At 41.6% G+C, this 15,204-nt stretch overlaps 2 protein-coding genes across 11 annotated transcripts in view; one reads left to right on the top strand and one right to left on the bottom strand.

Annotated features, from left to right (window-relative positions):
* The window catches only part of LOC125452974 (V-type proton ATPase subunit C 1-A-like), an 84,102-nt gene extending 82,334 nt beyond the window's left edge, over window positions 1-1,768 (bottom strand). For 5 of the 8 annotated variants that reach the window (XM_059645620.1, XM_048531996.2, XM_048531994.2 and 2 more), the window contains exons 1-3: window positions 1,486-1,768; window positions 551-713; window positions 114-181 (exon numbers count right to left, since the gene is read on the bottom strand). In XM_059645620.1, the coding sequence (XP_059501603.1) occupies window positions 114-181; window positions 551-679 (197 nt within the window). In that variant the 5' untranslated portion in view covers window positions 680-713; window positions 1,486-1,768. Of the gene's footprint in view, window positions 1-113; window positions 182-550; window positions 714-1,271; window positions 1,400-1,485 lie in introns of all 8 variants that reach the window. The other 3 variants (XM_048531990.2, XM_048531991.2, XM_048531989.2) reach the window with 3 other exon arrangements.
* A 189-nt stretch (window positions 1,769-1,957) lies between these two features.
* nol10 (nucleolar protein 10) overlaps window positions 1,958-15,204 on the top strand; it is a 52,921-nt gene continuing 39,674 nt past the window's right edge. For 2 of the 3 annotated variants that reach the window (XM_048531481.2, XM_048531482.2), the window contains exon 1: window positions 1,958-2,089. In XM_048531481.2, the coding sequence (XP_048387438.1) occupies window positions 2,024-2,089 (66 nt within the window). In that variant the 5' untranslated portion in view covers window positions 1,958-2,023. Of the gene's footprint in view, window positions 2,090-14,994; window positions 15,123-15,204 lie in introns of those variants that run through there. The other variant, XM_059645619.1, reaches the window with a different exon arrangement.

Below are 15,204 nucleotides of genomic sequence, written 5' to 3'. Positions count from 1 at the left end.
AAACCAAGTGAAATCTGCATTTGGTTGGTTTAGGACTAATGAGCAAGTATCCTCATCAGGAAACTGAGGCAAATATACTTTAACTGGTTTGTGTACTGTAAATAATGTTTTACCCTTCAACAAACGTATCAAGTTTTCCGAGTTCATCTGAGAGGCCAACCAAAGAGTCCAACGTCCCCACCTAAGAGAAAATTAACAATATCATGATGTTTGTGGCTTGTAATAATGAAACTATTTAAAGCACTGAAATAAAACATCCAAATTAAATCACTCGATTGGACTTATTCAAAAAATACGTAATCAAATTGTTTTATATAATGAAAAATTTAAAACGTGAAAATAAAGTAAGGTGTCAGTTGCATAGTAAAAGGCAAAATGTAATGGAGCTAAAATAACCATGGTCCATAAGATACTGAAGTGCTTGATAAACTGCATCCTTATTACTTTGCCTTCACATATCTGCAAAAAAGTCCAAAGTCTATAACTTCCAGTTTAAATGTTTCTGTACAGGTAGTTTTGAAGAGAGGCAATGGACTGAAACAGAAATTACCTTGAGTTCAGGGATAGGAAATTTATAATTATTTGATAAACTGGCTTTTTCAGTTACTGTGTTCATTCTTTCCCATATTTGCTGGTTCGACTTGTCAACAGGGGCCGAAATTAACCAATATTCGCTCATGTCGTCCTGTGACGCTTAGAACGCACTGCGCCTGCTGTGTGTAAAAAAAAGTTTTAGAAAAATAAGCGGTCAAGGTGAAATAACCTCAAAAACATGAGCGACGTACAAACTATTTATGATCCAATATGGAGTGCTAATTGATTGTTCGAACTAGCAGACTAGACCCTATCCTGGAATAGGGAAAAAGAGATCTTTCTACCCTGAATTCGTAGATTTTATGACAACATCCATTGTCGGGTTATTTGATCGTTAATACAGGAGTCGTTTGAGACCGATTTCACTATCTATGAATCCACATATCTTGATCGGACACCACTGTATCATAAACTGACAAAGCATCGCAACGTGCAGGCATTGCAAAGATCACAAAAGGGCTCTCCCCACTTCGGCTTTTAAAGCCCACGGTAAATAACACGCAGGTAGACTACCTGTGAGCATATTCACGAGTCTAAACAGTTAACTTTACAATTAATTAGTTACTTCCAAAACGAAAAACTTCACTAAACATATTTTATGCACCTCATTAAAAAGAGCAGACCACGTCCTTTAGAAAGCGGAACGATCGTGGTCCTAGTTCGTCACATAAACTCACCTTTCACAGCTCTTGTTTTTGCTGGGCACTTGGATTTTTTTAAAGGAATTTCTGCTTCGGCTGAAAGTATTCGGGTACTGTATTCGTTATTGAAGATTTAAGCAAGTTAAAACTGGACAGATTACGTCCTGCCGACACAAATCAGTTGCTGTATTACATACATATATATTTTTTGAAGTGGATTGTGAAATAAAAGAAACGTCATTTACGTTACCTCAGAAATACTGGACTTGGAGGGGCCCTAAAGATTGAAAGAAATCTCTTCGCCACTCAGTTTTGCAATTCACTAGTCATTTCGTTCGGTTTTTGCCGACTTGCTACGAATCAAAGTTCTGGTGTATCACTGTGGGGACGAATGAAAGTCGCTGTGCTTCTTGTTGAAGAATGTTCTTGCAGCTATGCCCGCTGTCTCCTTACTCTGGAACCTGAACTTGGATGCAACAAAAAAAATTGTTACAGGTGAAGGCAGGAGGCTCCGCTCCTTGTGCGCAGAAGCGGCTGCGCAGTGGCACCTACTTTACATAATAATCCACGCCCCCCTCCTCTTTCTCCTCCTCCCCCCCCCATACCTTGAACGCTGGGCGGCGGCGGGTCGTGTACGTCATTTCCGGTAGGTCTCCGAACTCCTTGCTCTGGATTGGTTGAGGGACCGGGAAGGGGGGGGCCAGATAACGGAAAGGCACGCCCCCCCTCCACACGAGCTGTGGCGGAGCGTGGTGCGATCGATTTGTGGAAGGGCGGCCGGTGACGAGATGCAGGTCTCGAGTGTGAATGACGTGAAGATTTACAACCTGAGTTATGGCAAGTCGCTGCCGGAGGTGAGAGGGAGTGACGATTGGGCTGGCGCGTGGCAAGTGGGTCCCGGTCGCGAGCTTCTCTCCCCCCCCCCCCCCCCCCCCATAGGTTATAACGGCAACAGCCCCTTCAGAGTCTTTACGGTGGCCTTACCGTGTCCGGTGCTAACCTCCGTCTATACCAAAGTAACGCCGTGTGGAGCTGGAGGAACGCAGCGTCTACTCCAATCCCTAATTTCCAGCCATCTGCTGTGACACCTCAACTGATGGTCTAATGTCTTTATGATTTCTGCCACTTTTTTTTGTTTAAGCGGCAAGTTCCAAATGGCCCACGCCCCAGGTGGAGGCATTTTTCGTCAAGTTGCTCCCACCCTCTAAGCCGCCGCCGCCTCCCCGGAATAGGTCTCAGGTTTGTGGAAAAGCATAGGTCAGAAGGGGATTTCTCTTCTCGTTGTTTAGTCTCATTAGTGTGTGTAGTTTGGCTTCAAAGATGGTCACTGAACGTGACCCTGAAAATTCTCCTTTCCACGATGAAAACATAGTGAGTGGAAGCAGGAACAGGCCTTTCAAACCTGCTGCACCATTCAGTATGATCGTGGCTGATCATCCAACCCTGTTCCTGCTTTCTCCCCATAACCTTTGATCCTGTTAGCCCCAAGAGCTATGTGGAAACATAGCTTGAAAACATTCAATGTTTTGGTCACAACCACGTTCTATGGTGGAAAATTCCACAGGCTTTCCAATCAGGGTGAAGAGATTTCTTTTAATTTCAGGTAGTAAATGACCTACCCTATATCTTTTAAACTATGAATCCTGGTACTACATAGCGTGGTCATTGAGAACATTCTTCCAGTCTGTATCCTGTCTAGTACTTCTAATATTAGAAGTTACTATGATGATATGCCCCTCATTCATCTAAACTCCAGGGAATTTAATTCTAATCAATTTAACCTCTTTCCATAAGACCTGCCATCCCAAGAGTCAGTCTAATCAACCTTTGTTGCACTACTTCTGTAACTAGAACATGCATCCTCTGATAAGGAGACTAAAGCTGTGCACAATGTTGCAGGTGTGGTCTCACCAAGTCCTGTTACAATTGCAACAAGACATCCCTGCTCCTGTACTCAAATCCTCTTGCCATGAAAGCCAACATACCATTTACCACATTCACTATCTGTACACGTGTGCTTATTTTCAGTGACTGGTGTACATGGGTGCCCAGGTTATGTTGCACCTCCCCTATTCCCTATCAATACTCAGATAATTTACCTTCCTGTTTTTGTTACCAAAGTAGAGAGCCTAACATCTGCATTATACTTCACTTGCTATGCATTTGCCCACTCGTTCAACTTGTTCAGTTCTCACTGAAGCATCTCTTCATCCTCCTCACATTCACCGTCCCACCCAACATCGTGAGTATGGAAACTTGAAGATTTTATGTATAGTAATGATTTAGATGAGAAAACTATATATTTTGAATAGTTGGAACCTAAGCACTGACCCTGTGGTACCCCACTAATCACTGGCTGACACTTGGAAAAAGATCTGTTTATTTCTGTTCTTGTTTCCTTTCTGCCAGTTAATTTTGTACCCATGTCAGTACCCTGCCCCCAATCCCATGCATGTTAATTTTGCATATTAATCTCTTACATGGGACCTTACCACACAGTCTTCTGAAACTTTAGATGAACTGCATCCACTGCTCCTCCTAATCAACTCTACTAGTTAATACTTAGAAAAAAATTCCAGTAGATTTTTCATGCGTGAATTGCCTTCCATAAATCAATGCTGGTTCTGTCTGATCCCAGTGCTGTTTTTTGAGCACTCTGCTTTGAAGCTTTTGCAATAGAGTCTAACATCTTTGCCCATTGCTGATGCCAGGGTAACCAGTCTGTAATTCCCTGTTTTCTCTGTACCTCCATTTTTAAATAGTGGAATTATATTAGCTACCTTCCAATCCATTAAAAGCTGTTCCAGTGTGTTTCATATCTTGAAAGAGGGCCATCAGTACATCCGTTGTTTCTACAGCAACTTCCTGGGATGTAGGTTATCAGACCCTTGAGGTTTATTGGCCTTTAGTCCCATTAATTTCCCCAAAACACACACTTTCATAATACTGAGTTCCACCAGTCTTTCCATCACTAGATCCTGTGTTCGCCAACATTTTTGGCTATTATTTGTGTAGAATTGGAAAGCAGAAAAGTTGTTAAGTTTGTATAGAACTGTCTATACTTGGAGGATTGAATGGCCATATTCCTACATCTCTATATATGCTTAAGAAACTTCTATCGACCTAGAACTGTCAGCTCAAAGGATTGAAGTGGTGTCTGCAAGGTCTTCCAAATCTGGTGGCAAGAAAGGAGTTCTAACGGCAGCATCCACTTTATTCAAACACAGCTCCACTGGGTGGCAAGTGTAAGTTATATATCTGAACATGAAACTGGCAACACAACAGTTGCTTTGGAGTGCAATAACAGTTGCAGACACCTAGGGGTGGGTGGTGAAAACCCTTTAGATGGTCCTCAAAGCACTCTTGAAGAGATTACACAGATCTACTGATATGATTGACCCAAATTTGAAAGTTAATTTAGGAATGCACTGGACACCAAGACATTTTGGGAACATGCAAAGCTGAATTTGCGACACTGGAGTGAACGTGCAAACCTCTAAAAAGCGCATCCACCCAACCCTTAAACACACCACCTTTCCTGCATGCAATAGAATCTTTGGATCTTGCACTGAATTTAAGCCATTTCATAACCTGTTGAATGAGAATGGTAGCAACTCATCCTAGATCATGAAGGATTGCCTCAGAAAGATTGGTTACTCAACAGAAGGAAGCAGTTCAATTTGTCAACCCTCTGCCAAATCTCTGCAAACTAAGTTACCAAATCTTACTTTCCTGACCTTTTCCAATTTGCTGCTGTGTTCTGATCCCTTGTCCAATTTCCATTTGAAATCCTAATTGAAACCGTCTCGAGCACCCTCTTGGCCAGTCCATTCTGGATCCTAACCACCTGTTGCATCAAAGGGTTTTCTCAATAGCAGTTTATTTTTTCCCCATCATCTAGAATCGGCATCCTTTGCTTTTCAGTCCTTACTCTCTGTCTATTCTATCTGGACCCTCTGTGATTTCTATCTTGTTTTTTTGTATGATACCACACCCAGCTTGACCAAGTAACTGAAATCCCTCAACCCTGCAATCTTTCTCAAAAGAATCAGTGCCTCACTAAATCCTTTACATTCTTCCTCAAACATGATGCTTGGAGGTAGATACAGTATTCCAGTTGAGGTAAAAGCGGTATTTTCTAAAGGGTCTTCATAATTTCCTTGTATTTGCTTCACAATCCTGTATACGTTATAAATTATTTTTCACAACTTACACTGACAATGCCAACAAGGTATAGACATATGCCTCCAGGTCTGCTTAATTGCTTTGAGAATTGCACTCTTTTTAGTTGATATTGCCTGTCCTACCAAAATATGGCACTTCACTCGATATTAAGTTGCTTTTGCCACATGGTGCCCCATTCCATCTTCTGTCCTTCCAATCTTTCACTCCACATCTAAGTTTTGTCATCTAGATATTTTGCAATATTGCTGTATGCACCCAAATCTAGGTCATCATATCTTGTGTGTAATGATCCCTGGTGATGGCGTTACTCTAAATCGGATTGGTAAGTGCAATCTGACTTGAAATATTTTTTTTGTTTACCTTGGAGATCCATTCTTCTCCCACATTTCTGAGTAATTGTAGACTTCTCCCCAGCCTTGAATGCTTGGAGACCGCTAACAGTATTACTGCTGCAACGGATCACTTCTTCCCCTCAGCTGCCTTCTAGCCTCCCTCTCTCTGGATTGGAATACTCAAGGCAGGAAGCGCCTTCTCAAATGGACGGCTGATCATTCAGCTGAAGCATGTGGATTTTTGCAAATGCTGTTTCAATTCTGAGGTTAAAAATGACTTTCAGACCTTTTTGTTTTAAATTTTCACAGAACTGAAAAATTAAAATATACTTTTCCTCCAGTTTAGAACCCAGGTTTGCATAAAATATTATAAAGCTTCAAAGAAAAAGCAGTGGTCCTCGTACAGTCCCAGAGGAATCACAATCTTTAATACTTGTTTCAGTCCGTAAAGCACCCATTCATCATAATTCAGTTTGCCACTGAGCCAACTTTATATCAGTGTCCTTTCCATCCTATGGTATTGAACTTCAATATGCCTATTATGTGGCACTCTGTCAGGTCCTTTTGTAAATCTTTGTTTTCTACATCAATCGTTATCATAATCAACCTCCCTGTCATCTCATCACAACCATCTAAATCAAGCTATTTAAACTCAAATTTGTTAAAAACAAACTTGTGATGGCTTTCCTTTGTTAATCTTACTTGTCCAAAGTAATCTTAAATGTCCAAAATCTAGCTGATTTGCAAAAGTTGAGTGGCTTGGGACTCTAACAAAAGACACAACAATGAGGGAAACCTGATTAGGCTTTTTAGGATTATGAAATTGTGTAGTAGAGTAAATGCAAATATGTTTGCACTCCTGGTTACAATAATAAGATGCCTTAAATATGGGTCTCAGAGTCAATAGACTTCAGGAGAATGGTTAGAATGTGGGATTTCTTACTGCATAGAATACTTATGAATGGTGGAGCTGCATTTAATAGGAAAACACAAGGTTGAATGAATGTTTTTCGAAAAACACAAGGTTGAAGGAATGTTACTGGGATTAAATGAAAATGAAATGCAGTAACCCATGGAGTACAGAAGCACGTTTTTGACCTTATGGGAGAAATGGCCTGTTAAGGCTATATGCAATCACGCTACGCCAGCATTATCTCCAGTTGCAGAAGGATGCAGAGGGTTTAGGTAGTAAGATATCCTTCAAGGTTGAAAACTGAGTTAATGGAATTCGTGTTAAATGTGAGCTCAGTTAGCAATTTATTTTATTGGGGAGAGACATTAAAGTAAATCGCGTTGAAGAAATGCACAGAAAAGTTGCCAAATAGAAGTACAAATAGAAATAAAAATAGAAATAACACTTGTACCAGCTCATCAAAAGCTTCTGTGTCGGATTGGGTTGAGCCTTCACAGATATTCGAGCCTCGGGGAAGGTATTGCTGGTATAGAATGGATACATCTTCCTTTCCGATGTTTGTAATCAGATTGCTGTTTTTTAAAAATAAAATCCCATTTTACATGACTTCCTAAACTACTGAGGATCAAATTAATTTGCTTAATTTAAGGAGAGATCTTGTAAGCAAGCTGTGCTACTGAATGAATTAATGTTCGTTCGTGGCTGCTGTGCAAAGGGTGTGGAAAGCCTCATTCTTAAAAGACTGAATACTGCAGGATTTTGATGCAATGACAGTGTACAAGTTCAATTCAAAAAAAAAAAGTGGCACTTGGCATTGTTGTCATCCACATTCTTCTGTTTTCCTCGTCCACTTTTTTTGTAAAAGTTGCGCATTTGTGAGGTGCTGTCACAGACTGCTTGGTGAATTGCTGCACGTGCCACAGTCACAAATGAGCCAATGGTAGAATGGATTTTGAAGAAAGTGTCAGAGATGTCAATGAGACTGGGCTGTGAACATCTTTGTGTTGTGGTTTGCACCTATTTGTGAGAGTCCTGACTTGAGCATTGTAGCTAGGTGAAGAGTCAGGATCCAAGCCAGTTGTCATAAAGTAGTTTTGAGTTGTTCTTGTGGCCACTTTGTGTTTTAGAAAAATCAGTAAAGCTTTTGTTTGTGATCCCTCTCCTGTAGGCCACAATTAATTCTGTCTTAGGTATGGTATTGTTCAATGAATAGATTTTCACTTGATTTCATTGGCTTCTGTTTCTAAAACTCCTTGGAGCCAAATGTTGAGCATTTGTTTTTATGGGAGGCTTTCTTGCTCCTTGATTTGTGCAGTAGTGCTATATAACTTTACTCTGATCTATTGCTTATGGCTACATTTGATTCTGTCTGCAGTGTATTTTCATGTCCAATGCTGTAGTTTCACTAGATGGTACCTGGAACCAATTTCTTGTTCAATGTAAAAACTACTAACATTGTGTATTTTGGCAAGGTGATAAAACACCAGCTCCATGCTAGTTAGCATCTAATCTATGTTTGGGGAAACTATTGATAAAAGCTAGTAGAGATTAAGTAGAAGCATAACTATATTACCCCACTTGCAGCTTTCAATTTTATGTGATGCCTGTCTGCTGATCAGTGACCACAAAGGAAACCAGTGTTTTGCCTTTTTGAACTGGAAAGCCATGTAGAATCACCTGTAAATGAGGAAAGCTTACCAATCCTCTCCAAATTTACAGAGCTCCAGTGGATTGTCTGCTTTATAAGTTAATTATTATGTCAACACAACAAAAACCCCACTTGCTGTGACTCAGGACTGTAGAGTTTTCTACTTTGCATGTAGTACCAACATTAGAGTTGCAGTAAGTAAACCTTGTGTACCAATTCTTCTGTTTGCAAAATTTTTCCCATTCTGTGTCATCACCTAGGAGACTGTCTTGTAAACAGAAGTTTGAAGAGGGCAGTTCTGTAACTTGCAAAAAACTACATTGATTTACCCTAACTACTCAGCTGTACTGAGGTAGCAAATTTCTTCCCAACAACTGTAAGGGTAAATTTCATGATATCTGAGCTACATTGTTCTTTCCCTGTTCTTTCACTAGTCCGAAATGAAAATACTCTGACAGATGAATGTAGGAAAAGCTTTTGCATTGCAAATTGTACATTGTGCATACAAAACTAACAAAAAATGGTTCAGTTCTGAGGAAGCGTCACTGGACCCGAAACATTAACTCTGTTTTCTCCTTCACAGATGCAGCCAGACCTGCTGAGCTTTTCCAGCAACTTTGTTTTTGTTAGCATAAAATTGGATTTGGTGTTCTTCGAATACCAGGATCATTTAATTTCTTTGAATTTTGTGAAGACTGCATTACCTATTGCAGTCATCAATGTCTTTGGTATCTTCGTAAAAGCAAATTCAGTGTAGATCTCAAATATCTAAAGTAAGTTGTCCAACTTAACCATGCAGAAATAACTTGATGTTACAATATGTGCTGCTGCATTCTTTCAGTACAGCACAACTTAAAAAGGGCTTGCATAATTCATTGCACATTGTGACTTTTTTTTGTGAATCACAGCTTGTAATTGTGGCACAGCAGTATCTGGATTGTTGTATGCAGCAAATGCAGTTTGATCTAAAGTTTCAGAAAGTAAGTTCAGTTAATCGATGTTTAGACTTAAACAATGCCTAGATTATTAAAATTTAAAGTTGATCATGGTGAGATCAAAACGTACATTGAACTGTTCAAATCCTCTTGCCTTAATCCTGTTTCTTAGTGCTGTGACTTGCATATTTGTCAGTTGCTTATATGACTGACTACAGTAACCATGTCAAAGGGAATACTTGGTAAAATGATTGTTTACAGAAAAATAACACGGACATTGCTGCTAGACTGGTTCTGCTGCAGATGGTGAGAGAACCAACAAGAGGGAAGAACAGGCTTGACCTTTGCCTGTCAGCTGCCGACACGTCTGTCCGTGACAGTATTGGTAATAATGACTGCTGCACAGTTCTTGTGGAGACAAAGTCCCACCTTCATATTGAGAACCCATCTATTGTTAGCGAGTTTGGAGAAGATTTGTAGCTCAGGTTGAGGTTCTGGATGTGAGTTTGCTCGCTGAGCTGGAAGGTTAGTTTTCAGACGTTTCGTCTCCATTCTAGGTAACATCATCAGTGAGCCTCTGACGAAGCGCTGGTGTTATGTCCCGCTTTCTATTTATCTGGTTAGGTTTCCTTGGGTTGGTGATGTCATTTCCTGTTCTTTTTCTCAGGGGATGGTAGATTGGCTTGGAGCCAATGTGTTTGTTGATGGACTTCCGGTTGGAATGCCATGCTTCTAGGAATTCTCGTGCATGTCTCTGTTTGGCTTGTCCTAGGATGGATGTGTTGTCCCAATCAAAGTGGTGTCCTTCCTTATCTGTATGTAAGGATACGAGTGATAGTGGGTCATGTTGTTTTGTGGCTAGTTGATGTTCATGTATCCTGGTGGCTAGCTTCCTGCCAGTTTGTCCAATGTAGTGTTTGTCACAGTTCTTGCAAGGTATTTTGTAGATAACGTTCGTTTTATTTGTTGTCTGTATAGGGTCTTTTAAGTTCATTAGCTGCTGTTTTAGTGTGTTGGTGGGTTTGTGGGCTACCCTGATGCCAAGGGGTCTGAGTACTCTGGCAGTCATTTCAGAAATGTCTTTGATGTAGGGGAGAGTGGTTATGGTTTCTGAGCCCGTTTTGTCTGTTTGTTTGGGTTTGTTGCTGAGAAATCGGCGGACTGTGTTCATAGGGTACCCATTCTTTTTGAATACGCTGTATGGGTGATTTTCCTCTGCTCTGTGTAGTTCCTTTGTGCTGCAGTGTGTGGTGGCTCGTTGGAATAATGTTCTAATGCAGCTTCAAACCAGCGTCTACAGGAAAACAACACATACAGACCAAATACTGAACTACAGGAGCAACCATCCCAACACCCACAAACAAAGCTGCATTAGAACATTATTCCAACGAGCCACCACACACTGCAGCACAAAGGAACTACGCAGAGCAGAGGAAAATCACCCATACAGCGTATTCAAAAAGAATGGGTACCCTATGAACACAGTCTGCCGATTTCTCAGCAACAAACCCAAACAAACAGACAAAACGGGCTCAGAAACCATAACCACTCTCCCCTACATCAAAGACATTTCCGAAATGACTGCCAGACTACTCGGACCCCTGGGCATCAGGGTAGCCCACAAACCCACCAACACACTAAAACAGCAGCTAATGAACTTAAAAGACCCTATACAGACAACAAATAAAACGAACGTTATCTACAAAATACCTTGCAAGAACTGTGACAAACACTACATTGGACAAACTGGCAGGAAGCTAGCCACCAGGATACATGAACATCAACTAGCCACAAAACAACATGACCCACTATCACTCGTATCCTTACATACAGATAAGGAAGGACACCACTTTGATTGGGACAACACCTCCATCCTAGGACAAGCCAAACAGAGACATGCACGAGAATTCCTAGAAGCATGGCATTCCAACCGGAAGTCCATCAACAAACACATTGGCTTGGAGCCAATCTACCATCCCCTGAGAAAAAGAACAGGAAATGACATCACCAACCCAAGGAAACCTAACCAGATAAATAGAAAGCGGGACATAACACCAGCGCTTCGTCGGAGGCTCACTGATGATGTTACCTAGAATGGTGACGAAACGTCTGAAAACTATAACCTTCCAACTCAGCGAGCAAACTCACATCCAGATCCATCTATCGTGTTGTGTGGCAATCAGTATCACTGTGCTAAATGAGACAGACTTTAAGCAGATCTAGCAACTCAAAACTGGGCGTCCATGAGCTGCTGTGGGCCATCAACAGTAGCAGAAGTATACTCCACAATATGCAACCTCATGGCCTGGCATATTCGTCACTCAACTATTATAATTAACTCAGGAAATCAACCTTGGCTCAATGGAGACTGTACAGGAGGGCATGCCAGGAGCAGTACCAGACATACCTGAAAATGAAGTATCAATGTGGTGAAGCTACCAGACTGCTTACATGCCAGACAAACAGCAAGTGAGGGACAGAACTAAGCAATTCCCAAACCAACAGATTAGATCTAAGCTCTGCAGTCCTGCCACATTGTTGTGGACAGTTAAACAATTCATTTGAGGAGGTGGCTCTCTAAATATCCCCATCATCAATAACAGAAGAACCAAATCCATCAGTGCAAAAGGTACAATTGAAGCGTTTTCAGCAGGCTTCAAGCGGAAATGCCAAGTGAGTGATCCATCTCGGCCTCTTCCAATGGTCCCTTGCATCACAGATACCAGTCTTCAACCAATTTGACTCACTCCACATGATAGCAGGAAATGGTTGGAGGCACTGGATACTGCAAATGCTATGGGCTCTGACAACATTCCAGCAATGGTACTGAATACATATACTGCAGAACTTGCATTCCCACCCCCAGTCAAGCTCTTCCAATACAGTTACAACAAAATTGCCAGGTATGCCCTGTACGCAAAAAGCAGGACAAGTCCAGTCTGGCAGTTACCGTCCTGTCTGCCTACTCCCAATCGTCAGTAAAGTGATGAAGGTGTCATCAACCTTTGTGCTGTCAAGCACCACCTGCTCAGCAGTAATCTGCTCATTGATGCCTGGTTTGGGCTCTGCCAGGGCCTCGCAGCTCCTGACCTAATGACAGCTTTGGTTCAAACATGGATATAGGAGCTGAATTCAAGAGGTGAGGTCAGAGTGAAAGCCCTTGGTATCCACTGCCATCTGATTTCTACGGACAAGCCAAATCTTGAAACCACATAGCAAAGTCACCATGGATCCCATGCATCTTAATCTTCTGGATGACCCTACCATGAGGGACCTTGTTGAAAGCCTTACTGAAATCTGTGGCCAGAATCCACTGCTCAACCCTCATTGATCACCTTTGTCCCCTTGAAAAATTCAAACAACTTGGTAAGACATGACCTGGCCTGCGCAGAGTCATGCTGACTGTCCCTAATTAGGCCATGCTTTTACAAATGCATGTAAAACCCATCCTTAAGAATTCTTTTCAAGCAACGATGTAAGACTCACTGGTCTATAGTTTCCTGAATTACTCCTATTTCCCTCCTTGAATAGAGGAACAGCATTAGCTACTCTCAGTCCTCTGCCACCACTCCACTGACTAATGAGGATACAAAGATCTTGGTCAAGGCCCCAGCAATCTCTTCTCCTGCCCCCCTCCATAACCTGCGGTAGATACCATCGGGCCCTGGGGACTTATCCACCTTAATGCTCTTCAAGAGATGTAACAACACTTCTTTCTTGATCTCAAAATGCTGGAGCATTTTAGTATGTTCCACACAAATCTCGCTATCCCCCATATCCTTCTCCTGGGCGAATACTGGTGCAAAGTACTCATTTAGGAGTTCACCCAAGCACAAGTTCCCTGCTTTATCCTTTTAATAGTCCTCCATTCTCCCTAGTTATCCTATTGTTTTTAATATATGTATAGAATACCTTGGGATTCGTCACTTGTCAAAGTCATTTTATGACTTCTTGCTGTCCTAATTTCCTGCTTGAGTTCTTTCCTGTGTTCTTTATGTTCCTCACCGGGCCCTATCTGATTTTTAGCTTCACAAACCTTACGTATGCTTCTTTTTCCATTTGGACTAAATTCATAACCTCCCTCGTTATCCAAGAGTCCCTTACCTTGGCATCCTTATTCTTCCTCTTTCCACGAACATGCTGAGATGTTAATGGGTTAACATCCCATGAATTTTTATGCTGCTTATCTCCTTATACAGGGGTATGTGAACATTGTCTCAACTTCCTGCCCGAATAGGATTGGGTGTGAAACTATGTAGGGGTGTGAAACATCTGTAACACAAAAGGCATTAAGCTCTGTAATCTTTATGGCTCTACTCACACTGCCGCCTACCCCTGTTTCTGCTGAAATGGCCAGGCTAGTGATCTTTGATCAAGCCAGGCAGTCGTCACCACTTGAAATTGCATTCTGTCATTATCATACACTTCGTGATGTTAAAAGTTGTATCCTGTTCTTGTTATAGTGGCGTGACCTCATACTCATGATGTTTCAGATGTAGTAATTGTTTTATGTATCTGCCAATTCCAAGGGTATAAAAGCGGGAACTGTCCCCTGTTCGGAGAGAAGCGCTCACGATACTCAGCACTCTGTGCCGGGTTGTGTGCAGTGATCCTCCGCAGCTTGTACTTGCTTAATGATAAAGGATTGTGTTTTTGTAACCAGGTCAGTGTCTTGCTGTTGCATCAAGTCTGTGAGGCTGTCTGCAAAATGAATCTAACAATGCCATTCTTGAACTCTCATCAGCAGGTCTTCAGAACAATTCTCACATATTAAATGTGGACTTTCCTGATAACAGCTCCTGCCTAATAGTGACCCAGTTTGCCCTCTCCCAGTTTAGTACCTTGCTGCAAAACCTATCCTTATTCGTAGCTATCTTAAAATTTAAGGAGTTGTGATCACTGTTTCAAAATGCTGAAAGGCCAGTCACCTGGCTAAGCTCATTAGCTTGGTCCAGTATTGCCCCTCCTCGAGTTGGACTATCCACATACTGTTTCAAGAAACCGTCTTGGATGCATTTAACAAATTCTGCCCTGTCTAAGCCTCTGGCGCCAATATTGGGGAAATTAAAGTCTCCCACTATGATTTATTGTATCTTTCCATAATCCACCTACATATTTGTTTCTCAATGACTCGTAGGATTATACTCTAAGCCCCCAACAGCCTATCAGAGTGATTGCACCCATCTTATTTTTGAGCTGTGCCTAGACTCTCTGGATGAGCCCTTTAGTATGTCCTCTTGACTGCAGATGTATCATTTTCCCTGATTGGTAATATAACTCCTGTACCTCTCTTACCTTCCTCGCTATCTCATCTAAAACCCTAGAACGTTGAGCAGCCAGTCCTACTTCTCTCTCCACTGTGTCTGTGATGGCTGCAACATTGTAGAACAGGTGCCATGCTTTTACCCATTGGCTTCCTTTAATGCAGGTACACCTGCCAGTGGTTTTGAACACCTTGAATTCAGGATATATTAACCTTCTATTTATGTCATTATGACCATCTATTTAGCCTACTGAAAATTTGTAGCATCTAGGAGTATGCCAGAAATGCACATACTGGCATACTGCCTCAGTATTCGGCGTCCACCTCATCCTCATGACTTCAAAGCAAGACCAATGAGTTTACAGCCGCCCACCCTTTTTTTTAATTTTTGGACGATAAATGGCTCTAATGTACTATTAGACTACTGATGAATATATTTATTTCTGTTGTGGTATGGTCTACTTGGAGAATTGGAATGACTGAGAGGTGAACACACATGTTGTGCATGGAGGAAAAGGTGCTCCTGAGTCAAGGAAATGAGTAGAACAAATACCCTATGTGAAGGATGTTTACCAGAAACGCAAAGATAATGACATATTGAACATATTCAGGTGAGATGAAAAATTCCATTGGAGGGAATAGGAATGAGGGAGTCAGTTCTGAAGCGATGGGGCCAATTTCTGGCTCAGCTGG

This window comes from Stegostoma tigrinum, chromosome 4 (assembly GCF_030684315.1).
Source record: "Stegostoma tigrinum isolate sSteTig4 chromosome 4, sSteTig4.hap1, whole genome shotgun sequence".
Taxonomy (NCBI): domain Eukaryota; kingdom Metazoa; phylum Chordata; class Chondrichthyes; order Orectolobiformes; family Stegostomatidae; genus Stegostoma; species Stegostoma tigrinum.
Note: the sequence above shows the minus strand (reverse complement) of the source record. Positions and strands in the feature narration are given on the sequence as shown.